This window comes from Ahaetulla prasina, chromosome 13 (genome assembly GCF_028640845.1).
Source record: "Ahaetulla prasina isolate Xishuangbanna chromosome 13, ASM2864084v1, whole genome shotgun sequence".
Lineage (NCBI taxonomy): Eukaryota > Metazoa > Chordata > Lepidosauria > Squamata > Colubridae > Ahaetulla > Ahaetulla prasina.
The window spans coordinates 220,428-247,420 of record NC_080551.1 but is presented as its reverse complement, the minus strand read 5'-3'; the positions used below and the strand labels follow the sequence as shown (position 1 = coordinate 247,420).

At 45.7% G+C, this 26,993-nt stretch overlaps 1 protein-coding gene across 4 annotated transcripts in view; it reads left to right on the top strand.

Annotated features, from left to right (window-relative positions):
• The window catches only part of MAN2A2 (mannosidase alpha class 2A member 2), a 57,688-nt gene that overhangs the window by 6,088 nt on the left and 24,607 nt on the right, over positions 1 to 26,993 (top strand). For all 4 annotated transcript variants that reach the window (XM_058156618.1, XM_058156619.1, XM_058156616.1 and 1 more), the window contains exons 4-5: positions 7,519 to 7,690; positions 9,461 to 9,588. In XM_058156618.1, the coding sequence (XP_058012601.1) occupies positions 7,519 to 7,690; positions 9,461 to 9,588 (300 nt within the window). The remainder of the gene's footprint in view (positions 1 to 7,518; positions 7,691 to 9,460; positions 9,589 to 26,993) is intronic.

Below are 26,993 nucleotides of genomic sequence, written 5' to 3'. Positions count from 1 at the left end.
CGAGGGTAGAAAATGGATTGATGGTTAATGTACAGGGATGATTGAAGATGAATAATTAATGTAAGGTCCGGTCTGCCTGGCTACCATTTCAGGATGGTGGGAAGGGAGAAAGGAGAAGAGAAAAGGAGGTAGGAAAGAGAAGAGGAGGAAGAGGGGATAAGGAGGAGGAAGGGAAAGAGGAAAGGAAGAAAGAGGGATTTGCTGTAGTTTTTCAGTTTTTATGATAATGTGTAGCTGTTGGGAATGAATTTGCCAGACATACCTAATTTGGTCTTTGGCATTGATTTTCAAGTCCGTAATCTTTGTTGTGTCATACAATGTATTTAACATTTGGGTACTCGGCCAATAATGTGACTTCATCTGCTAAGATGAACATGTCTCATCCACAACTAATACACCTGTGATGTCCCTGCAAGGATTCCAAAAATATCTCACATATCCAAGAGGAGATTGTAGCATTCGCACCTTGTACTGGCTAAATATTCTCTTTATTCTCCCTTATATTTACTTCCCTGTTGCAGGTAATCCTTAACTTAGTTTCACAACTGGAACTGGAACTTCTTTCGCTAAGCAATGCAAGTGTTGACTTGTTTTATTGTACCCAGTTTTATAAACTTTTTTGCAGTTGTCATTAAGCAAATCACTAAGTGAATCACACAATCATTAAGCAAATCCAGTTTCCTCCCTTGAGTTAGCTCCTCCAGGAAGCCTCCTGGGAAGGTTGTAATTGGCAATCAGAGACCCCAGGATGCTGCAGCTGACGTGAACTTTGCTGGTTGCCAAGTCCCAAGTTCTGCTCATGTTGACTCTAGGGGTGAGCAATGCTTGTAAGTGTGACAGAAATAAGTCACATTTTTCAGTGCAAACTTTCCATAGTTCTTAAATGAAGGGTCATAAGTTGAGGACTACTTTTATAGTATTCTCACTATATTCAGAAGGCAACCCACGAATGTATTGGTACAGAAATGAAATTCAAGCTTATTCACTTTATCATACACTTCCTCTAAATTAGCTGACATGCAGTCGTCTCACTTTTCCCAAGAAGAAACATCGAAAGAGCAGAAATTTGATTGGCACACTTCCTCTCCATCCGGCATTAAGGTGCATTGCAAATCCTGAATGTTGCTTCTTGTCTCTCCCCTTTTTGTATATATTTTTAAAGTTTACAAATACAAGGATAAAAAATTAAACTAAGAAGAGTATAGAAAGTAAAAAAAGTATAGAGAAAATTTATTTAAAATAATTCCCTTCTCCCTCCAGACAATTTCAGTACCTTATCACCTTCTCTGATGTTATGCTAAAAATACTTGTTCCCAGATCTCATTTCCTGCCAAGAGAGAAACATCTCTCATCATAACATCTCATGATTCTTTTTCAATCTAAATGTTTCGGTGTTTGCTTCCTTTCGGTCCACATAAGGGAACTATCAACACATTCTTCTAGCTGACAGACACAATCTCAGCCTTCACACTCATTAAACAAATTACTCCATAAGCAAATTCAAATAACTTTATTGTGGTTGTTAATCAGCAGAAAGGAAGAAGAAAATAGTTTTCGAAGATCTAGAACATCCAAAAATAAATGAGTGATACATAGAAACATTCGCTAAAAAGCTTTATTCTTATTATTTTACTAACCTAAAATTTAGAAATAGCCCCTGACAAATCTAAGGAAGGTGCAACACTGGAGTTGACATAAAAAAATGACCTGTAGGCAAAGCCATTCCCTTACTCAAAAAAGTTCAGTTGCTCTTATTTATTTATTCTTTGCTTAATTTGGTGTGCCACCACACAGAACCTGGCAATCTTTTAAGTTACTTCAGGATTAATATCAGAAAGTAAGAATTGCTTGTACTGCTGGTCATTATATCCTGTTTTACAAGCCAGGAGTGAGGCAGTGAGAACATTTCGGGATACTGTGTAAGGTAAAGGTAAAGGTTCCCCTCGCACATACGTGCTAGTCGTTGCCGACTCTAGGGGCCGGTGCTCATCTCCGTTTCAAAGCCGAAGAACCAGCGCTGTCCGAAGATGTCTCCGTGGTCATGTGGCCGGCATGACTCAATGCCAGAGGCGCACGGAACGCTGTTACCTTCCCACCAAAGGTGGTCCCTATTTTTTCTACTTGCATTTTTACGTGCTTTCGAAACTGCTAGGTTGGCAGAAGCTGGGACAAGTAATGGGAGCTCACCCTGTTACACGGCAGCAACTAGGGATTCAAACCACCAAGCTGCCAACTTTTCGATCGACAAGCTCAACGTCCTAGCCCCTGAGCCACCACATCCCAGTATTTACCCTGTGTAAAACTGGCAATACAAAATAACCTGTCTGGTACATGTCCTGAGTGCCAGGGACATCTTCCTAAAGGGCATGGCATCTTTTGTACCTAGGACATCTGAAAGTGGCACATTACATCAGCCTAAGTTAAAGGCCCTTCTCTGGTGGGGAATGTTGAGATACATGGCATGTGCCAGGATGTGTCTCTGTCTGTCATGTCCTACAGGCCTTGTTTGAGGGCGGGTTCTTGCCTGCTCAGCACAGAGACGCTAATCAGTGGGGGAGAGTCTTAGGAGGGGGAGCTTGTTATAAACGGCTTCTTTCCACCCCCTTTGAAACTTATCTTCTAATACCAACAAGTTAGGCCTGCAGGGAAAAATATCAGCGTCACCTTGTAGAATTGCCAAATTCTGGTCTCCCATCTCACCATTCCAGCCTCCATGCATAATGAGGAATTAAAGATGAAGTGTGGAACTTGAAAAATTGCTCTTAAGAATTGAGACTGGACAGGTTAGAAGGTGGTGTAGGCAAGATTAGAAGGTGGTACAGTTATTATATAATTGGACTAGAGACTTAGTCTCAAAAAGCTTGATGGCTGCAAGTGTGTAGGTTAATATATACCTTGTTTCCCCCAAAATAAGGCATCCCCTGGCTTTTGAGCGCATTGCAATAAGGCCAAGCACTTATTTCAGGGTTCAAAAAAATATAAGACAGGATCTTATTTTCGGGGGAACACGGTACCTGCAGCCATCAAACTTTTTGAGGCTAGTCTACAATGGCATAGTAAAATATAATATAATAAAATATTAGAATAGCTGCTGCACTTTGATGTTCCTTTTTTGAAGCATAGTTAACATGAGCCCTTTTATAGTCAGTAGCTTGAAATATTGCCCCCAGATATCGAAAGCATTCCAACCTGTTTGATGGAATGGTTGTTAATAATCCAGGTAGCTTTTTAGGGTGATTTGTAAATGCCTTTAATTTAGTTTTAGCTGCTTCTCTGTACAATAATGTACAAAGGTGTCCAGAGCTCTCCTGAGTCCAGTGGGCATCCTTGAGGGAATTACTGCATCATCTGGATACAGCAGTATAGTTAAATGTCTCTCTGCTAGTTGGGTAGATGAAACTTCACTCTCTCCAGCTGTTTTATCCACATCATTCACATAACAAATAAAAGAAGTGCCAGTATGCAACCTAGTCTTATGCTTTTGTTAAGTTGGAATTCATACTGTCAGGTATCCTTCAAGCTACATCTTACTCTGACCTTCGTTCATGTAATGAGCAAATAAGAAACAGTATTGGCGATCAATGGTGGTATTACACAGCTTGTCCCATCGCTTGATTCAAAATACAGAGTCAGATCCTGTCTTAAGATCAGCAAAGGCTGCGTAGAATGAAACAGTCGCTTGAGAGATGTATATTTCTCAATAGCAATAGCACTTAGACTTATATATTGCTTCATAGTCCTTTATAGCACTCTGGGTGGTTTACAATGTGAGCATATTGCCCTCACAATATGGGCCCCCATTTTACTAACCTTAGAAGGATTGAAGGCTGAGTCAATGTGCAGCTGGTTAGAATTAAACTCCTGGCAGTCGGTAGACCTTGTCTGCAACACTGCATTCTAATTACTGCACCATCACAGCACCAAGACAAATTCCTTGTGTGTCCAATCACATTTGGCCAGAAAGACTTCTATTCTATTCTATTCTATTCTATTCTATTCTATTCTATTCTATTCTATTCTATTCTATTCTATTCTATTCTATTCTCAGTAAGCTGTTGACGTATAAGACATTGGTCAAATGTTGAGCGGCCTTCCCTGAACCCGGCTTGTTCCTCTGCCAATAATCCTTTCTCTTCCACCCAGTCTCCACTTAAGCTTCCACTGGAGATGTCCTCATGAAGTTTGCTTATAATATTATGCAGACTTATAGGTCAATAGTTGGCAGGACTGGTCTCATTCCCCTTCTTTTAGATGGGTATAATGATTACTAGGCTCCAGTCCTTAAATATATGACCAGATTTATAGATGCTGTAAAAGGTGATGCCAACTTGATGCATTTTTTTAAATTAGCTCAGGTATTTTCAGATAGTGCCTTCCCTGATTTGAGATGAAAAATTAAGTCCATAAATTCCTTGGATTTACTGGTTGCCAAATAGGGAGTTCTTCCATGTCAATATAGAAAGATCTATTTGTCATTGAGTATCTTTGTAAAGTTCCCTACAGCGATTTCCCCATCTTTCTGGCAATATAAAGTTATCCAGCTGGCAGGAACCAGGACCAGGATGCACCAAAAAAGGGAAGAGTTATTTGTTTTAACTGAATGCATAAATAAGACAACTCCATAATACCTTCATGCCTTTTATTTCTTTTGCCTGATAAGCTACTTGTAGCTTTGCTTCTGATCAAGTTGTTCTTCTGCCTTAATTGTATGATTATTTGCCTTGTATAATTTATAACTCGCTGTTCATCTTTTCCTGGCTTCTGTGTAGTCTTTGATGGATGTGCTGGCTGCTTACAGTGCTTTGTGTTATTTTAAAAGAAGTAATTCTGAAGCTCCTGTACAAGGTTATTCTATAGTCTAGTACAGTGACGGCTAACCTGTTCTGGACCGAGGGCCAAAAGCAGGCATCCAAACCCCTCAAGTGCAATGCACGCATCTGCCCCACACATGGCCCCCGCCCCAGCAGTGAAATCCACTTACCTTCACTACCGGTTCAGGAACGGGAGCACGCAGGAGCACGCACGCCTATTCTGCACATGCACAAAGGGTCCAAAATGTGATGTAATGACGTTCCGGCGAGTGGGCAGAGCCTTTCGCCCCTGGCGCTACCAGGCTGGATTTCACCACTGCCTCGCCCCCTGTGCATGTGCAGCAGAGACCCGAAAACCAGCTGGTCGGTGGTAGGCAACACACATGCATGGCAGAGCTGAAATGGGGCACCAGCTGGCATGCTCACAGGGCATTGCGTGCCACCTCTGGCACATGTGCCATAGGTTCACCGTCACAGATCTAGGAGGTTGCCGGATAAATCAGTTGTAATAAAGAGACAGCGTGTGTCTTGAAAGTATGCAGTAGCTAGTTGGTCAGCTATTGAATTATCTAGTGGTCCATTTTAGTCTATAGTTGGGTAACCATTGCATCCATGCATTCATTTGGTGGAGATTTACAGGTAATGAGTATAGAATAAGTGGCAAATGATTGCTATCACTTGGGGGAAACTTTAAAAAGAATCAAGAAACTGTAAAAAGTTTCCAGATACAATTACAAATTCTATAGTCTGTGGGCAGGGGTGAAATGCTTCCGGTTTGGACCAGATCGACCGATCCGGTAGCAATGGCGGCGGGTGGTTTGGAGAGCCAGTAGCAAAAATCCCAGCCCCCCACATGCCCAGCTGAGCCACGGGATCATCAGAGCCTTTTTTTTTTACTTTTAAAAGCATTTTTTAAGCCTCTTCAGCTGAAGAAGTTGTAAAAAAAATGCTTTTAAGGGGTAAAACAAGGCTCTGACGATCCCAGCTGAGGTGCCGGATTGTCAGAGGCTTTTTTTTTTTACTTTTAAAAGCATTTTTTAAAAGGTAAAAAAGCTGAAGCCTGCTAGGCAAAAAATGGGGGGTTTAGGCAAAAAATGGGAGGATGGGGGTTTCGAGAGAGAGAGAGAGAAAGAGAGAAAGAAAGAAAGAGGGAGGGAGGGAGGAAAAAGGAGAGGAAGGAAGGAGTACAAACCTGGCACTAGACGCAGCTTCAGAGGATAATCCAAGGCTGGAAGCAGGAGTGAAATCTAAATTATTTTGCTACTGGTTCTGTGGGCGTGGCTTGGTGGCGGCGGGTCATGTGACTGGGTGGGCGTGGCTATGTGACGGGAATCAAAAGATACTCACTAACAATTAGCCATCACTGGTACAGGATCTCCTGCTTGAGTAGGGGGTTGGACCTCCAAGGCCCTTCCAGCTCTATTCTGATTGATTAAGGAGGGAGATAGGTCTGTAAGAAGCTTCTATCAGATCTTTACCTAGTTTAGGAATTAAGCTAATTTTCGGGTTTTGCTTAATGAGAAAAATTCTGGTATAGCAATACCTTTAAATGTCTAATAGAATCTGTTAACCTATTAGGACCTGGAGACTTTCCATTTTTAATATTTTCAAAAATATAATCAACTTCTTAATATGAAAACGGGGAGTCTAAGAATTGAGTACATTTTACTAATATTATTAGTATTTATGACGGTGGGTTTTTAATATCTTTCATTGGTTTCATATACATTTTTTCATTTTAAAAATTTATTTGACAATAATCTTGAGGTTTATTGTCAAATTTATAGTAATATTGTATTAAAATTTGGATCGATATTTTGTCAATTTCTAAAATGTTGAATTTTTTCCTTTTCATTTCCAGTTACTAGTGCTTGTTAATGGAAAGTTTTATATTTTATCCAGAAATCCTTAGTTTCTGAAGATATGCTCATCATTTGTGCAGATTTCTTTCTGATCCTGCATTTTATTTATATTGTCTTCATGGTATCCCATTTTGTGGTGAATAGTGTTTGTTCTCTATCTTTTTCTTGGCTCTTTTTTCAAATTTTGAGCTAATTTTTTTTTCACTTGCAAATTAAACCGAAACTGAGTCAAGAGGTCATTGTCACCCAAATGAAACTCAGAAATCACTGAAAGCCTAGGATCCTTGGTGGCCCTCATTACTTTGGGATAGCTTGTCCCCAGACCTAAAATACCCCTTCCCCACTTTAGTAACTTTTCAGAGAGCCATAAAAATATGACTTTTCAGGCATTTGGACATGAGATCCTGCTTTCTCCAAATAGTGATGCATGAGTCTGATTGGTTATAAAATTTTATTTACTTTTGTTGTAAAATCTGATATGCTCAGAGTTTCTGGATATGGAGCAGCATATATATTGCAGTAATAAGTACTGTTACTCCTGAGTCATTAGGATAAAAGTTGTTACTGATTTTGTTCATACACCAAAGCTTCAATTGGCTTTTCCCCAGATTCCTCAAACCTGAGCCATGGGCATGTTACTGCAAAGTCTACCTTCTTAAAAACCATTTTATTTCGATCATTACAATTCCTTGAAGTGATATGGTGAGAGATGTGTAGCAAATTTAGACCACAGTAGCATATTCTTGGTCAATTTCTCTTCCTGATGTCTCCTTCTTGTCAAGAGCTAGTGTTTTGACATATTTGTGATGGGTGTGTTATAATGCTTCCTTGTCGCTTACTCAAAGGCTGGATCAAGACGTTTGACAAATACTATGTGGACCAGACTCAGCACATTCTGAACAATATGGTGCTGAAGCTGCAGGAAGACCCACGGCGGCGCTTCATCTGGTCCGAAATCTCCTTCTTCTCCAAATGGTGGGACAACATCAGTAGCGAAAAACGGACTGCAGTCCGCAGGTAACTGCGATCAGGGTGTGTGTGTGTGATTTATTTTCTGATATTAGAATTTGGGAAACATCATTTTAGAAGGATCATATCAAGGGTTGGGTAAGGTAGCTTAGTTGGCCTCATCCATGCCATGAAAGAACTTGGTGCAGAAATGTGAGTATTTGAGCCACAGAGGTAATCCTGTGTGCAGAAGTACAAGAGAAACTAGACAGCAACAAAAGATGCACAGTTTGTTTTGAGCAACAGAGTCTATGAGCAAGAATATCTCCCTAAGTAACTTGAACATCATACATAGTTTTGTGTTTTCTCTGTCACCCACAAAAGCTGAAAAAATTGCTTCCAGATTTCATTGAAGAATTTGGGAATTGGTTTTTCACCCACCTTTATACCAAGTGTATAAAAAAATCAGTAGGATGTTAAGTGTTAACCTTAACATCCTAATGGATGTTAAACCTGGTGGAATGGAGACAATTAGCAGGAAACAATTATTTCTGGTTTCAAAGATAGAGGAGAAATGTAAGAGAATGATATAAAAAATTGCATAGGGATAACAAGCCAGAAAATGCAAAGGAAGACAGGGTCCTTCACTGAAATATATACAGACAAAGAAATACCGGTAATATTACATAGGGGACATAGGGTGTTCTTAAGGCATCCGTGAGATAATATAGAATAACAGCTACATAACATAAAAGCAACATCACTTATTCAAACACAAGATCTGGGTTCCATAGTACATTAAACTTATCACCAAATTAATTCATTTTCCTGGATATGCACATATCCTTGCCCTTTGGGGAAGGATATCCCTGTCCTTCAGCCCACAATGAGTTTGTGGATGAGGAGAACTTATTACAGAGAAAATGGAATTTGGCAATGAGAAGCAGATTCAGGGTTTCTGAGGACTTGATAATCTAGCTTGAGGGTGGAAGACAGGAGAGTCGAAGTGGGGCTTGATCTCCAACAATCCATGCCACTTCCCCAATAACAGCCTTCCCCTTGCCTCCTGCCATCACTTCTTCTGCCTACTACTGATCTGATCTTCATCTCTTTCTCCTTTTATGATCCCTAATAAGCCCAGCTATTAGGCAGTAAACCTGCCTGAGGGAGTTATCTCTAGGCCTCTCTTCATAACCAGAATGTCTCAGGTGTGCCTTAACAGTTGCTTGTCAGTCATCTGAAGCCTCATGTACTCAATGGACAGCTACGAAGACTCACCTATCCAATACTGTAAACCTCTAAGCCCTCACCCAGTTCCAAATCTTTCACTTCATTCCATACCTGAACATTGTGCATGAACCAGGCCATCATGTTAAGCTGAAAGGAAGTTTGTGTGGCTTGGGTGTTATGTGAAAACTGCCATTGCGATGTGCTAAGTGTATTTTGTACCTAACCATGTGGTACAATCTCAGAAATTCTGTTCCTGGATGTTGGTTTTTTTTGTGGGATATTTTGACCAATTTTTAAAAGATTGAATCAATCTGGAAGGATATCTAGACCATTGCTTGAATGAACATGAGGATGAAAATATTTTTCATCTGAGCATCTTTAGTTCAAAATGTTCTTTTGCAGGTTCGAAGCAAATTGCTCCAATCATTCCAGAAATTAGAAATCTTGAATTTATGAGCTGAATTGAATGAGCTTATAATGGGACTATTTTGAACAAAATGCTTCAGAAATAATTGGCCCAGCCTAGTTTGAATACTCAAGAGATTTTCAATATTCAGACATTTTGCACTCGCTTCCTTTGGAGTTTTTGACGTAGTTCTTTGTTTGCAGGCTCATAGGAAATGGGCAGCTTGAGATGGCCACAGGAGGCTGGGTGATGCCAGATGAAGCTAATTCCCACTATTTTGCCATGATTGACCAGCTCATTGAAGGGCACCAGTGGCTGGAGAAGAACATTGGTGAGTGCCATGGCTGAGGCCAGCAGTGTGGTGTGGGAGGGCCAGGCATCACCTGGAAGGGGTTTGGGGCCACTTGGGAGGAATCCCATCTTTGTAGCTGGGCGCTCCAGTACCTCTCAGGCTACTCACTGGAATTCTGTATGCTGCATCAGAAAGAAGCAAACCATCATTAGAAGGGTGGCTTCAGGAGGAAAGCCTTCCACAGAAAAGCCTGTCTTTCCTTGGTTAGAGAGGCTGACTTGCCTCAGCCATGGGATCAGACCGCAGCTGTAAGCACAAGGAGAGGCAAGGTTTGCTTTCATTGGCATGAGAAAGAGAGCTCAGATGGAAGTTTCATCTTTGAGGCACGTCATGTATGTTTAAAAGCTGGTTTGGAAGGGGGAGGGAGGGAGAGTCTGACTGTGCTGGGGCACTGGATGCAAGGCAGAAGTATCTCCAGCCAGGTTTATGGCTCTCTATTCCAGTTTGCTGGCAGGTGGATGCTATGAATTTCTTTGCCTTGATGGAGGAGGAGGAGGGTTTGGAGGGGAAGCTGATGGGTGAAAGAGGGGAGAGGGATGAAGAAGGCAATGTGGTAGTGAAGGCTGTGGGGAAATATGGTGGGAGACAAGAGGCAAGGAAGTTCTCGGGGAAGGCAGCCTCAGTACTTAAGACTGATACTGCATTTGGGTCCCCTGTTGTCAGGCTGCCTCTGATTATATCTAGGAAAGAAATACACCTTGACTTCATTTGCAAATAAAGAAAAGTACTTTTACTAGATACATTGGAAAGCAGCTGCGTTTAGTGGTGGAAAGTTGAATCTGAGACAAAATATGGCTAACAATCTGTATCACTCTATTCCTCCCTCCCCTTTCCCAAAGGTCATCAGGTCTGGTCCAATGCCAGCTCCTTCCCGGGGTCCCGGGGTAATCTTCTTCCGCAGGCCTCTGGTTGTCAATCATATCAGGAATGCAATGTCCGTTAGAGTCCGCGCCAAACATTCCTGTTGAATTCAAAATAGCAATCTCCCCTCCCACCTTTAATTATGTCAGACCGACACTCTTAAAGGGCTCTCTCTACTTAACTTGAATCCAATAGCTATGTACATTAGAAATACAATCCCATGCTATCTATAACTAGATATAAGGAGCACAAAGAGATATGAAGGTTGGAGTGGAGGCTGACATTCGGCCCTCCTGCAACAAGGACGTCAGTCCTAGAAAGAAAAAGAGAAGTTAGGGTTTGTCAGGATATTTTTTATAGAATTGAGCTATTTTTCCTGAAGCACGAACATCTTCCTTGTTCACACATTCGACCTGGGATAAAGGGAAGTGCTTCCAAGCAATAAGATATTGAATCTTATTTCTATGTTTTCTGGAATCCAAAATTTCTTTTACTTCAAAATGTTGTTCGCCCTCAATGAGAATTGGTATAGGAGGGGGTACATGATCAGCACGGAAAGTGGATGTGTGTTCTGGTTTCAACAATCTGACATGGAACACAGGATGAATTCTTCTAAGAGTTTTTGGCAATTCTAGTTGTACAGTCACGGGGTTGATGATTTTCACTATGGGGAAAGGTCCCACATACTTAGGTCCTAGTTTTTAGATTTTTGAGTGGTTTGTAAATATTTGGTGGAGAGATAAACCTTATCACCAACGTGGTATTTGTTCTCAGGGGATCTTTTTTTATCTGCTTGTTTCTTGTGTGCCTGGTGAGCGTCATCGATCGCCTTGCGAGTCATTTTCCATGTGCTTTGTATTTGATCTATCCATTCTGATAAGGAGGAAACCGTGGTTTTCTCCTTGGGAAGTTCTGAAATGGGGACAAAATCTTGGCCTGAAGCTATTTTAAAAGGAGTAAATCCTGTGCTACTATGAATAGAGTTATTGTAAGCGACTTCAGCAAAAGGTAGTAGGTCTGCCCAATTGTCTTGTTGATAGTTAATGTAGCAACGTAAATATTGTTCCAGTACCGAGTTCGAGCGTTCGCAACTTCCATTAGTCTGGGGATGATGGGAGGAGCTTAATCCTTGGTGGAGCCAATCAATCGTAAAAACTCTTTCCAAAATTGAGAAGTGAATTGAACTCCTCGATCTGAGATGATGCGTCAGGAACTCCGTGTAGTCTATAAATGTGTTGCACAAACAACTTGCCAGAGTCTTTGAGGAGGTATTTTGAACATGGAATAAAATGAACTTGTTTGGAGAATAGGTCTGTTACTACCCAAGTCACAGTATTGCCAGCACTTTCGGGTAGCTCTACTATGAAATCCATGGATATTTCTTTCCATGGAGCTCCTGGTCGGGCTACTGTTTGAAGTAGTCCAGGAGGTTTTCCTGGAGGCCTTTTAGATGATGTGCAAATAGGGCAACTTGAGATATATGATTGAACATCTTTTTTCAGACTTGGCCACCAAAATTGTCTTTTAAGAAGATGTAGGGTTTTTACAAATCCAAAATGTCCTGCCATTTTGGCATCATGGCACCGTTGTAGGATGGTTTCTCTAAGTGACAAAGGAACATACAGTTTCGGTCCTCTCCAAGCTAGACCATCACAGAGTGTGCATTCATGCGAATGCGTCAAGAACCAGTCATCAGTTTTCAAAGCTTCCTTAAACAAGTTAGTTAGTTCATCTGGTAGGGATGACTCGGTCTTGGTATGGCTTCGGGTTATGGCTGGAGCTGCTAATTGTCAAATGGGAAGTATTGGCTGAACCACCTCGGAGCGAGTACCATTGTATTGGGGCAAACGTGAAAGAGCATCTGCCAAAAAATTTTTCCCTCCCGGAATGTAATGTAAGGAGAAGTTAAAACAATTAAAATATTGCGCCCACCGGGCTTGTTTGGGAGAAAGTCTTCTAGGAGTTTTTAGCGCTTCTAAATTTTTGTGATCAGTCCAAACTTCAAAAGGATGATTAGAACCCTCTAGGAATTGTCTCCATGTGCGAAGAGCCCAGTGGACAGTGAATGCTTCCTTTTCCCAAATAGCCCATCGTCTTTCCGTTTCAGTTAATTTTCGAGAAGTGAAAGCACAAGGTTGTAGTTTACCATCGGAATTGTTTTGGAGTAAAACGGCGCCGACTGCTACATCACTTGCATCAGCTTGTATCACAAAAGGAACATCCATGTCTGGGTGTTTTAAGATAGGTTCAGTGGCAAACAATCTTTTTAATTTCTCAAACGCTGCTTGACATTCCATTGTCCATTCAAGAGGTAATGATGGTTTGGGTTTTGTATCTCCTTTAGTTTTTAAGAGGTTGGTGATAGGCAAAGCAATTTGAGCAAAGGAAGGGATGAATTGATGATAAAAGTTTGCAAATCCCAGGAAACTTTGCAACTGTTTGCGTGTGCGTGGGGGGGCCCATTCTAAGACAGCTTTCACTTTCTCTGGGTCCATTTCTAGTCCATCCGCCGATATGCGATACCCTAAGTAGTCTATTTTAGTTTGATGGAAATCACATTTGGATAGTTTGCAATAAAGTTCTGCAGATAATAACTTTTTAAGAACTGCTCTTACTAGTTTAATATGTTCTTCCATTGTTTCTGTATAGATAAGTATATCGTCAAGGTAGACTAGAACTCCTTTAAACAAATGTTGATGGAGTATTTCATTTATCAGTTGCATGAAAACTGCGGGCGCTCCCTGCAGTCCAAATGGTAAAACTCGAAACTGGAAACACCCTAGGGGGCAATTGAAAGCGGTTTTCCATTCATCCCCCTCCTTTATACGAACTCTGTAGTAAGCCTCTCGTAGGTCCAATTTGGTGAAAAATTTTCCTTTTGCTAGATGTGTTAACATATCTTTCATGAGCGGCATGGGGTATATGTTTTCGGCGCACACGGCGTTAAGGTTTCTATAGTCAACTATAAGGCGATAAGAGCCATCTTTCTTTTCTCGGAACATCACTGGTGCAGCCACACGAGGCCTAGCCGGTTGGATAAACCCCCGCTCTAAGTTTTTGTCTATGAATTTACGTAGCTCCCCCAATTCCTTTTGGGTCATGGGGTAAGCTTTTGGTTTTGGAAGCTTTACCCCTGGAAGGATGTCTATTGCACAGTCAATAGGCCTATGGGGAGGTAGAACATCTGATGCTTTCTCACTAAAGACTTCTCGCAAGTCCCAATATTCCTTAGGTATCCTCTCCTCCCCTTCTATCCGTTCGATCATTGCCCCCATCGTATCTTGGAACATGGCCACGGTAGATCCCTCCTTGGTTTCTCTTTTCTCCCCCTTTAGTGTCCTAGAGCGGAAACGTAAGACTCCCGTCCTCCAGTTAATATGGGGGTTCCACTTCCGTAACCATGACAAACCTAGCAACAGGGATTGGTCCATCCCTGGGGCTACTATGAAGTTAAGGATCTCTCGGTGGTCTCCCATTATCATTTCTATGGGTTCTGTTACGAAATGGGCGGGTCCTCCCCCTGCCACAGAGCCATCCAACTGGGCAAAGGCTATGGGCCTACTTAGGGTTCGCAGTTTTAGTTCCATTTTCTCTACTAGTTCGGGGCTGATCATGCACCTAGTACATCCAGAGTCTAGTAGTGCTAACATTTCCCCCTTATTTCCCGAAGAGGGTACATGCAGTTTGACTGGAATGTCCAAAGGACCCCGTGTCCAACTCACCAGAAGGTCTTCATCGGACTCTGACGTGGTTTTGCTGTCATCAGTTTCGGTCGACGCTTCGCACTCCTCCCTGATGGGCGTGGCCTTCTTGGCGACGCCCTCTCCCACTTTTGCCGGCTTTCGCGCCTTAGCGGCTGGTTTCACTGGTTCCTTTTCACCACCAGAGGTCGTCCTTGGCACCAGCTTCACCCGACAGTCGGCTGCTCGGTGGCCTTCTTTTCCACATCTGTAGCACGCAGTCGAACGTTATCTCCCACCCTCCGATCTAGGAGCGTCCCCAGAAGGGCCTCCAGGAGAATGGGCAGGGTACAGTCTTCCAGTGCGCTGTCTTCTGCCACGGTCTTTCACTAGTTCAATTTCCATCTCCGCTGCCAGGGTGTACCAGCCGTACAACGTGGTTGGAGAGGCTCGTGTCCGGCACAGTTCATAGAGGTCTCCATTCAGACCATCTTTATAAATGTCGACAAGGGTCACCTCTGACCATCCTCTCATCAAGGGAACTAGATCACTGAACTCCTGGCTGTAATCAGCCAACGTTCTCCTCCCTTGCCTGATGGTTTTCATCCGCCCTTTGGCCGCCTGCTCTGCTAGGGGGTCCTCGAACCTCCTCCTCAGTGCAGTAATAAAATGCTCGTAGTTTTGCAGTAAGGGGGAGTGGTTGGTATATAGTGACACAAACCATGCAGCTGCTCTTCCTGTCAAGTTGTGGGTCACAGCTCTAACTTGTGCCGCCTGTGACCAATAATCTTCCCCCCAGTCTATCATGTGGTCGTTCACTATCGCCAGGAAAAGTTCCAGCTCCTTGGCATTTCCATCAAATTTCTCTGATATGGGGGGAATTTTGGCTTTTCCTTCCCTGCGCAGCCTTGCTTGGTCAGCAGGTGGCGTGTGACCCCCATCCAATTCAGCTACCTCTGGGAAGGGGGTTTCCAGCTCTGGGCCTTAAGAAATCTCTCCGCCCTGGGAATCTCCTCCAGGTGGCCCCTTTGTATTTACTTCCTCCTCTTCTCCCTCCCACCTGGAGGACTGAATAGGGGATTCATACCTTTGGCGAGCAGCTTGCCTTACTTTCACTTCACGGAAAAGACGCAATGCCTCCTCCAACTGGAGCTTGTCCCTTATCTCTTGTTCTGCTTCCGAAAGTCTTTCCTTCCCCTTTTTTTTTCTTTTAGTCACTCCAGACGGAAGCTCTTCGGTGTTTGGTTTCCACCCTTTCTCTTCCAGTTTTAATTGCTCTATCCACCGAGCTCTGCAATCTTCCAGCTCAGGGTTAAAAGTGTCAGCAGAAAATCCTCCGGACGCCTCCCACAGTTCAGCAGTTCCATCAAATTTTTCCTGTCGATCCCCTCGGTATTTTGGTTAAAATCCTGGTTGGTCGACATGCTGCTGAGATTCAACTTACTGTCAGGCTGCCTCTGATTATATCTAGGAAAGAATACACCTTGACTTCATTTGCAAATAAAGAAAAGTACTTTTACTAGATACATCGGGATAGCAGCTGCGTTTAGCGGTGGAAAGTTGAATCTGAGACAAAATATGGCTAACAATCTGTATCACTCTATTCCTCCCTCCCCTTTCCCAAAGGTCATCAGGTCTGGTCCAATGCCAGCTCCTTCCCGGGGTCCCGTGGTAATCTTCTTCCGCAGGCCTCTGGTTGTCAATCATATCAGGAATGCAATGTCCGCTAGAGTCTGCGCCAAACATTCCTGTTGAATTCAAAATAGCAATCTCCCCTCCCACCTTTAATTATGTCAGACCGACACTCTTAAAGGGCTCTCTCTACTTAACTTGAATCCAATAGCTATGTACATTAGAAATACAATCCCATGCTATCTATAACTAGATATAAGGAGCACAAAGAGATATGAAGGTTGGAGTGGAGGCTGACATTCGGCCCTCCTGCAACAAGGACGTCAGTCCTAGAAAGAAAAAGAGAAGTTAGGGTTTGTCAGGATATTTTTTATAGAATTGAGCTATTTTTCCTGAAGCACGAACATCTTCCTTGTTCACACATTCGACCTGGGATAAAGGGAAGTGCTTCCAAGCAATAAGATATTGAATCTTATTTCTATGTTTTCTGGAATCCAAAATTTCTTTTATTTCAAAATGTTGTTCGCCCTCAATGAGAATTGGTATAGGAGGGGTACATGATCAGCACGGAAAGTGGATGTGTGTTCTGGTTTCAACAACTGACATGGAAAACAGGATGAATTCTTCTAAGTGTTTTTGGTAATTCTAGTTGTACAGTCACGGGTTGATGATTTTCACTATGGGGAAAGGTCCCACATATTTGGGTCCAAGTTTCTTAGATTTTGAGTGGTTTGAAGATATTTGGTGGATAGATAAACCTTATCGCCCACTTGATATTTGTTCTCAGGGATCTTTTTTATCTGCTTGTTTTTGCGTGCACGGTGAGCGCCGATCGCTTAAGTAGTCATTTTCCATGTGCTTTGTATTTGATCTATCCATTCTGACAAAGAGGAAACAGTAGTTTCTCCTTTGGGAAGTTCTGAAATGGGACAAAATCTTGGCCTGAAGCTATTTTAAAAGGAGTAAATCCTGTGCTACTATGAATTGAGTTATTGTAGGCAACTTCAGCAAAGGTAGTAGGTCTGCCCAATTGTCTTGTTGATAGTTAATGTAACAACGTAAATATTGTTCTAGTACCGAGTTGAGCGTTCACAACTTCCATTAGTCTGAGGATGATGGGAGGAGCTTAATCCTTGGGTGGAGCCAATCAATCGTAAAAATTCTTTCCAAAATTGAGAAGTGAATTGAACTCCTCGATCTGAAATGATGCGATCAGGAACTCCGTGGAGTCTATAAATGTGTTGTACAAACAACTTTGCTAGAGTCTTTGAGGAGGGTATTTTGAACATGGAATAAAATGGACTTGTTTGGAGAAAAGGTCTGTCACTACCCAAATCACAGTATTGCCTGAACTTTCAGGTAATTCCACTATGAAATCCATGGATATTTCTTTCCATGGAGCTCCTGGTCGGGCTACTGTTTGAAGTAGTCCAGGAGGTTTTCCTGGAGGCCTTTTAGATGATGCAAATAGGGCAACTTGAGATATATGATTGAATGTCTTTTAAGACTTGGCCACCAAAATTGTCTTTTAAGAAGATGCAAGGTTTTACAAATCCAAAATGTCCTGCCATTTTGGCATCATGGCATCGTTGTAGGATGGTTTCTCTGAGTGATAGAGGAACATATAGTTTTGTTCCAATCCAAGCTAGTCCATCACGGAGTGTGCATTCATGGAATGCGCCAAGAACCAGTCATCAGTTTTCAAAGCTTCTTTAAACAACTTAGTTAGTTCATCTGGTAGTGATGACTCGGTTTGGTATGGCTTCTAGTTATAGCTGAGCTGCTAACTGTTGAATGGGAAGTATTGGCTGAACCACCGGAGCGTATCATTGTATTGGGGCAAGCGTGAAAGAGCATCTGCCAAAAAGTTTTTCCTCCAGGAATGTAATGTAAGGAAATTAAACGGTTAAAATATTGAGCCCAGGGCTTGTTTAGGTGAAAGTTTTCTAGGAGTTTTAGAGCTTCTAGATTTTTGTGATCAGTCCAAACTTCAAAAGGATGATTAGAACCCTCTAAGAATTGTCTCCATGTGCGAAGAGCCCAATGAACTGCAAATGCTTCCTTTTCCCAAATAGCCCATCGTCTTTCAGTTTCAGTCAATTTTTCGCGAAGTGAAAGCACAGGGTTGTAGTTTACCATCAGTATTGTTTTGGAGCAAAACGGCTCCGACTGCTACATCACTTGCATCAGCTTGTATTACAAAAGGAACATCCATGTCAGGGTGCTTTAAAATAGGTTCAGTGCAAACAATCTTTTAATTTTTCAAATGCTGCCTGACATTCCATTGTCCATTCAAGAGGTAATGATGGTTTGGGTTTTGTATCTCCTTTAGTTTTAAGAGGTTGGTGATTGGCAAAGCAATTTGAGCAAAGGAGGGATGAATTGATGATAAAGTTTGCAAATCCCAAAAACTTTGCAACTGTTTGCGTGTGCGTGGGGGCCCATTCCAAGACAGCTTTCACTTTCTCTGGGTCCATTTCTAATCCATCCGCCGATATGTGGTACCCTAAGTAGTCTATTTTTGTTTGATGGAAATCACATTTGGATAGCATGCAATAAAGTTCTGCAGATAATAACTTTTTGAGAACTGCTCTTACTAGTTTAATATGTTCTTCCATTGTTTCTGTGTAGATAAGTATATCGTCAAGGTAGACAAGAACCCCTTTAAACAAATGTTGATGGAGTATTTCATTTATTAGTTGCATGAAAACTGCGGGCGCCCCCTGCAGTCCAAACAGCAGTACTCGAAACTTGAAACATCCTAGAGGACAGTTGAAAGCGGTTTTCCATTCATCCCCCTCCTTTATACGAACTCTGTAGTAAGCCTCTCGTAGGTCTAATTTGGTGAAAAACTTTCCTTTTGCTAGATGTGCTAACATATCTTTCATGAGCGGCATGGGGTATACGTTTTCCACAGACAGCTTAGATTTCTATAGTCAACTATAAGGCGATAAGAGCCATCTTTCTTTTCTCGGAACATCACTGGTGCAGCCACACGAAGCCTAGCCGGTTGGATAAACCCCCGCTCTAAGTTTTTGTCTATGAATTTACGTAGCTCCCCCAATTCCTTTTGGGTCATGGGGTAAGCTTTTGGTTTTGGAAGCTTTACCCCTGGGAGGATGTCTATTGCACAGTCAATAGGCATATGGGGAGGTAGAACATCTGATGCTTTCTCACTAAAGACTTCTCGCAAATCCCAATATTCCTTAGGTATCATCTCCTCCCCTTCTATCCGTTCGATCATTGCCCCCATTGTATCTTGGAACATGGCCACGGTAGATCCCTCCTTGGTTTCCCGTTTCTCCCCTCTTAGTGTCCTAGAACGGAAACCTAAAACTCCCGTCCTCCAGTTGATATGGGGGTTCCACTTCCGTAGCCACGACAAACCTAGCAACAGGGGTTGGTCCATCCCGGGGGCTACTATGAGTTTAGGATCTCTCGATGGTCTCCCATTATCATTTCTATGGGTTCTGTTACGAAATGGGCGGGTCCTCCCCCTGCCACAGAGCCATCCAATTGAGCAAAGGCTATGGGCCTACTTAGGGTTCTCAGTTTTAGTTCCATTTTCTCTACTAGTTCGGGACTGATCATGCACCTAGTACACCCCGAGTCTAGTAGTGCTAACATTTCCCCCTTATTACCCGAAGAGGGTACATGCAGTTTGACTGGAATGTCCAAAGGCCCCCGTGTCCAACTCACCAGAAGATCTTCGTCGGATTCTGACGTGGTTTTGCTGTCATCAGTTTCGGTCGAAGCTTCGCACTCCTCTCTGATGGGCATGGCCTTCTTGGCGACGCCTTCTTCCACTTTTGCCGGCTTTCGCGCCTTCGCAGCTGGTTTCACTGGTTCCTTTTCACCACCAGAGGTCGCCCTAGGTACCAGCTTCACCCGACAGTCGGCTGCTCGGTGTCCTTCCTTTCCACATCTGTAGCATGCAGTCGATCGTTGTTTCTCACCCTTCGATCTAGGGACGTCCTTAGAAGTGCCTCCAGGAGAATGGGCAGGGTACGGTCTTCCAGTGCGCTGTCTTCTGCCACGGTCTTTTACTAGTTCGATTTCCATTTCCGCTGCCAGGGTGTACCAGCCATACAACGTGGTTGGAGAGGCTCGTGCCCGGCACAGTTCATAGAGATCTCCATTCAGACCATCTTTGTAAATGTCCACAAGGGTCACTTCCGACCATCCTCTCATCAAGGGAACTGAACTCCTGACTATAATCAGCCACCGGTCTCCTCCCTTGCCTGATGGTTTTCATTCGGCCTTTGGCCTTCTTCTCTGCCAAGGGGTCCTCGAACCTCCTCCTCAGTGCATTGATAAAATGCTCGTAGTTTTGCAGTAGGGGGGAGTGGTTGGTATATAGCGACACAAACCATGCAGCTGCTCTTCCTGTCAAGTTGTGAGTCACAGCTCTAACTTGTGCCGCCTGTGACCAATAATCTTCCCCCCAGTCTATCATGTGGTCATTCACTATCGCCAGGAACAGTTCCAGCTCCTTAGCATTTCCATCAAATTTCTCTGATATGGGGGGAATTTTTGGCTTTTTCCTTCCCCTGCGCAGCCTTGCTTGATCAGCAGGTGGCGTGCGACCCCCATCCAATTCAGCTGCCTCTGGGAAGAGGGTTTCTGGCTCTGGGCCTTCAGAAATCTCTCCGCCCTGGGAATCTCCTCCAGCTGGCCCCTTTGTATTATCTTCCTCCTCTTCTCCCTCCCACCTGGAGGACTGAATTGGGGATTCATACCTTTGGTGAGCTGCTTGCCTTACTTTCACTTCACGGAAAAGACGCAATGCCTCCTCCAACTGGAGCTTGTCCCTTATCTCTTGTTCTGCTTCCGAAAGTCTTTCTTTCTCCTTTTTTTTCTTTTAGTTACTCCAGACGGAAGCTCTTCGGTGTTTGGTTTCCACCCTTTCTCTTCCAGCTTTAATTGCTCTATCCACCGAGCTCTGCAATCTTCCAGCTCAGGGTTAAAAGTGTCAGCAGAATATCCTCCGGACGCCGCCCCCCCCCCCCCCCAGTTCAGCAGTTAGCTGGCTTTCCATCAAATTTTTTCTGTCGACTCCCTCGGTATTTTGGTTAAAATCCTGGTTGGTCGACATGCTGGTGAGATTCAACTTAATGTCAGGCTGCCTCTGATTATATCTAGGAAAGAAATACACCTTGACTTCATTTGCAAATAAAGAAAAGTACTTTTACTAGATACATCGGGATAGCAGCTGCGTTTAGCGGTGGAAAGTTGAATCTGAGACAAAATATGGCTAACAATCTGTATCACTCTATTCCTCCCTCCCCTTTCCCAAAGGTCATCAGGTCTGGTCCAATGCCAGCTCCTTCCCGGGGTCCCGTGGTAATCTTCTTCCGCAGGCCTCTGGTTGTCAATCATATCAGGAATGCAATGTCCGCTAGAGTCTGCGCCAAACATTCCTGTTGAATTCAAAATAGCAATCTCCCCTCCCACCTTTAATTATGTCAGACCGACACTCTTAAAGGGCTCTCTCTACTTAACTTGAATCCAATAGCTATGTACATTAGAAATACAATCCCATGCTATCTATAACTAGATATAAGGAGCACAAAGAGATACGAAGGTTGGAGTGGAGGCTGACACCTGTATTCAGCTGTAGAAATTGGTTTTTGGAGTTGCAGTGGTTCTGGACTCTAGTTAGGTCAGAATGCTTCCCTCATCCATGACTTAATGAGAATGCTGACCTGGACTGTACCACTGAAACCTGGTTGCCCATGGATGGAGATGGGTGGGTTTCCCCATCTGAAATGTGCCAGCTTCGGTTTCTAGTGTGCACCAACTGTGACTCCAGGGCAGAGGTGGCTGTTGTCATTCATGAGTCTCTGATGGCCATTTGGGGCCCTGCCCCAGAGATAACTGAGACCCTTTTTGTGAGGTTGGACCATGAGGATCAGTAGCGGTTACCTCCTGGCTTGCCTTCCTGGACTCTGCCTGAGCTGGCAATGAAGCTGTCCAAGCTTTGGTTCTGGAAGACTTCAGTCTGTCTTCCCTGGTGGCCCAGGAGTTCCTGCCTCCATGGCAGCCATAGACCTGGCCCATCTCACTCATGGCTCTGCTCACAGAGGGGGAGGCATACGTTAGATCTCAGGTTTGCCTCTAGACAGTGTGGTTGTAATCTGGATTTGGGGGACAATAACATCAGTCTCTTGCCATGGATGTACCACTTTCTTTTAGCCTTAGAATTCTCCACAGCTGCCCCCCACTGTAGAGAGGTGGGGCCCATTCGATCAGCCTGCCCTAGGCCCCTGATGGAACCAGTGTGGTTTCAGAGAATGTTTGGCAAAACTCTGTTACACGGTTCAGCAGAGGCTCCCGTCACAGCTTGGAACAAGCAGGTAACAGGGCCATGGGCGAATCATGCCTGTGTGGACTCTGTTCACTGAGCAGCTCAGAGAAATGAAGTGGCATAAGAGATGCCCAGAATATCACGAACAAACACAGGTAAGAGTCTGTATTAGGCTCTTGGCAACGAGGCAGGGAAGCATAATTACCTCTCCACCCTTATGGCACCTGCAGGTAGCTGACCAGCAGTCCTGTTTCAGGTAACCAGGGCTCTTTTGGGTAAAGAGAACCTGGGGGAACCCCTTGAAAGGTGGCTGTGAGGAATATTCTTGGCATTTGTCAGATAAAGTCACTCAACTTCACTGGAGGTTGGACTCTGCCTGGGCAGACCCCTTGGAGGCAATGGAGACATATCTGGAGCCTTGCTGCTTGGGTAGAATTCAAGACAGTTGCTCTTGAGGAAGTGGACAAAGTCCTTGGGACTATGAGTTCAGCTACCTATGTTCTGGTTCCAGTCCCTTCTGGCTGGCTAGGATCTCTCGGGAAGTGGCATGGGGTTAGGTCCAAGTACTGATTAATATCGCTCTGTGGGAGGAGCGTGCCTGCTCTGAAGGAGGGGGTGGTGCGCCCCTTTCTCAAGAAGCCATTTGTGGACCCCACAGTACTAGGCATCTTTCGCTCAGTTTCCAGTCTTCCCTTTTTAGGGAAAGTTGTTGAGAGCATGGTTGGTGCACAGCTGTAGAGGGCCCTGGCAGCAGGATCTGACCACAATAATAACAACGTGTCAATCTTGTGAGATACTCCAGACAAGCAGCACACCCAGAAGTATTTTATTATTTATTTATTTGTCACAACAGTATATATAAGCATAATAATATAACAGTAATATAACAGTATATATACAGTATTAATATAACAGTATATATAAGCATAAACGTGAAAAAGGCTCTGCGCATGCGCGAGAATGGTAGCTGTTTAGAGGAGCCCGAATCGGCGGTGGCGGCTTTTCCCTGAAATGGAGACTTCGGGCTGACTCACCAGGCTTCTCCGGTCCCTCGGCGTGGGGTATGATCTGTCTGGCTGCCGCTGGAGAGGTTTGTGGCCTCTCGGACATGCGACAGCCGAGAACGGGCCGAGGGACGGAGTGGCGGTCCGGAAGGGGGCGGCCATCTTTGAGGAAGCGAGGACGCGATGGAGGCGAGGGAGGCGAGGGAGGCCTGCTGTTTGCTGCGGGCTCCGGCCTCGGCTCCGGCCCTGCCCCAGCGGCGATCCCGGCGATCCTGGCCAAATTCCAGCGGCGTGAGATCGTCGGCGGTCTCGGCCTGGCTCCGACGGCTTCGGGGTGTGGATTCGGCCTGGTTTCAGCTGGCGCGAATCCCGGCCCGTTTTTTCGCCTGTCAGTGGGCCTGCCAGCTCCATCGGCGCCAGCTCCATCGGCGCCAGTTCCATCGGCGCTGGTTGCGCCCGGCGAGGCCGTGTGGACTGCGAGGCGCCTGTCCAACGGCGCCCTGTATTTGGCAGCCCCACCGAGGATGGGTGTGGTGAGGCCTCGGTGGGAGAGGAGGCCGGAACCGTGGCTGAGGTTTGTCCCCTCTTTTGGCCTGTTATGTCGCATTTTTTCATCGCGTGTCATCAAATGGCCCCTTGTGGCCTGGCTTGCTCCATCGTATTTCCACCTCCCCCCCCCCATACCGGACTTTGGGTCATCTAAACTGGGCGGTCATGCATGTCCATCTGCGGGTTATGGAGTGGATTGGACTGGATTGGACTAGCTTGGACTGGTCTATGGACTCGGGCAGACCGATAGCCACTTCTACCTGATTAAGACCTATTGTAGAACTGTTCCCCATAGGCACACTATGGAGACTGCCGGCCTGTCTGTTCCTGTTTTGTCATCGTTATCCGGTCCCTGCTCCATTTGTCCTTCTACCAACTGGACTCCCGCTGGAAGATTCACCATTTTTATTACTCTGGGATTTTACCATCTTAGCATCCCTCGCCGATTCACACTTTTCTATGCGCTACACTGTACATGAACTCTTGCGCCTGCGAGGTGCCCCCACCTCGCAGGAATGGCCCATATCGCTACCAAGGGCCGGCCTCAATGACGGGTCTTGGGACCCACAGAGGTGGCATGCGAGAAGAAAGAGCCTTTGGGGGTTTTTAGACAGGGTATTTTTAAGGGGTGGGAGGGGTAGGGCGGGTGATGGGGGTAGCCCGTCGGGAGGGAAACCAGTTCCAGCGCATGCTCGTGGCGATTATCAAATGGGTTCGGAGGTTATGGGGGGGGAGTGTGTTCCTTTGTGTGAGGGTGAGTCTATTTGCACGGTAAGTGGGAGAGGCAGATATGGCGGAAGGGGGGGATCGTATCGACATAGGGGGTCACGCATTTGATGTATGCAGGCGATCGCGTGCCCCGATCCCCCTGACTTTACCCGTTCCCCGGATGGTCAAGACCCTCAGAGCCTGGGCCTTCGTCTGATGTTATGCAACGTACGGTCCGTGGCCAATAAGGCCCCCCTAATACATGATCTGATTCAGGGGGGTGCCGCGGATATTATAGGCGTTACGGAGACCTGGTTGGGCACTGAAGGGGGTGTGCCCCTGGTCGAGATGTGCCCACCGGGTTTCCGTGCATTCCATCAGCTGAGGGCCCAGGGTAGGGGTGGAGGGGTGGCGGTTGCTATCAAAGAGAGTCTAGAGCCGAGGGAGACCACTGTACCTCAGATTGCCGGGTGTGAATCCCTCTTTGTGAGGTGGGGTCATAGATGTCAGATGGGCTTGCTGGTCGCGTACCTGGCTCCTTGCTGCGTGACAGCTGCCCTGCCCGAGCTCCTAGAGGTGCTTGCCGGGGTGGCAGTGGAGACCCCCAGACTTTTAGTCATGGGGGACTTTAACCTGCCATCTGCTGGCTCGTCATCGACGGTAGCTCGGGAGTTCTTGGCTTCCATGACGGCCTTGGACCTGACTCAAGTAGTGGATGGCCCCACTCACATCGGGGGTGGCACACTGGACTTGATTTTTGTCTCTGGTCAGTGGTTGAGAGATCTGGACTTAAAGGAAATAGTCATTGAACCATTGTCATGGTCAGATCACTCTCTCCTTCGCCTGGACTTTCTGACCGCTACCCAACACCGCAGGGAGACGGAACCATTACGTTGGTACCGTCCCAGGCGCCTGATGGACCCAGAGAGGTTCCGGACGGAGCTTGGGCCACTTCCTGAGGGTCTGGCTCACGGCACGGCAGAGGAACTAGCTGCAGCCTGGGAACGGGCTGCGGCTGGGGCTTTAGACCGTGTCGTGCCTTTGCGGCCTCTGACCCGGCGTAGATCCCAACCGGCTCCTTGGTTCTCCGAGGAGCTGAGGGGGATGAAACGCCGGAGAAGACGCCTAGAGAGTTCCTGGAGGTCCAGCCGTTCAGAGGCTGATCGGACACTAGTTAGATCCTATACTAGGACCTACCTAGTGGCACTGAGGGAAGCGAGGCGTTGCTACGCCTCCTCCCTCATTGCGTCGGCAGATAACCGCCCAGCTGCCCTGTTTCGGGTGACCCGCTCCCTCCTTCACCAGGGGGAGCGGGATGACCCGTTGCAGGGACGTGCTGAGGAGTTTAACGGTTATCTATACGATAAAATCGTTCAGCTTAGGGACGGCCTGGACCAAAATTGTGGCGATTCGGACGGGACGTCTGAGGGCGGTCTTGGTGATGTTGTTTGGGATGAGTTTGACCCTGTGACTCCCGAGGACATGGACAGGTTGCTGGGTAGATTGAATGCCACCACGTGTTTACTGGACCCGTGCCCCTCCTGGCTGGTGCTGGCCACTCAGGAGGTGACACGAGGCTGGCTCAGGGATTACAGTGCTTCCTTGTTGGAGGAGTCTTTCCGGCCGCCTTGAAAGAGGCGGTGGTGAGGCCCCTCCTCAAGAAGCCTTCCCTGGACCCGGCTGTTTTAGGAAATTATCGTCCGGTCTCCAACCCGCTTGGCGAAGGTTGTAGAAATATGGTGGCATATCAGTTCCCCTGCACCTGGAGGAAACTGTCTATCTGGACCCGTTCCAGTCCGGCTTCCGGCCCGGTTACAGCACTGAGACGGCTTTGGTCGCGTTGGTGGATGATCTCTGGAGGGCCAGGGATAGGGGTTATTCCTCTGCCCTGGTCCTATTAGACCTCTCAGCGGCTTTCGATACCATCGACCATGGTATTCTGCTGCGCGGTTGGAGGATTGGGAGTGGGAGGCACCGTTTATCGGTGGTTCTCCTCCTATCTCTCCGACCGTCGCAGACGGTGTTGACAGGGGGCAGAGGTCGACCCGCGGCGCCTCACTTGTGGGGTGCCGCGGGGTCGATTCTCTCGCCCTTCTGTTCAACATCTATATGAAGCCGCTGGGTGAGATCATCAGTGGCTTGGTGTGAGGTACCAGCTGTCGCTGATGACACCCAGCTGTACTTTTCCACACGGGCCACCCCAATGAAGCTATCAAGTGCTGTCCCGGTGTTTGGAAGCCGTCTGGTCTGGATGGGGAGAAACAGGCTCAAGCTCAATCCCTCCAAGACGGAGTGGCTGTGGATGCCGGCATCCCAGTACAGTCAGCTGAGTCCGCGGCTGACTGTCGGGGGCGAGTCATTGGCCCCGATGGAGGGGGTGTGCAATTTGGGCGTTCTCCTGGATGGACGGCTGTCTTTTGGAGGCCACTTGGCGGCCGTCTCCAGGTGAGCTTTCCACCAGGTCTGCCTGGTGCGCCAGTTCGCCTTTCTGACCGGGATGCCTTGTGCACAGTCACTCACGCCCTTGTGACATCTCGTCTGGACTACTGCAATGCTCTCTACATGGGGCTCCCCTTGAGGGGCATCCGGAGGCTACAGTTAGTCCAGAATGCAGCTGCGCGGGTGATAGAGGGAGCCCCTCGT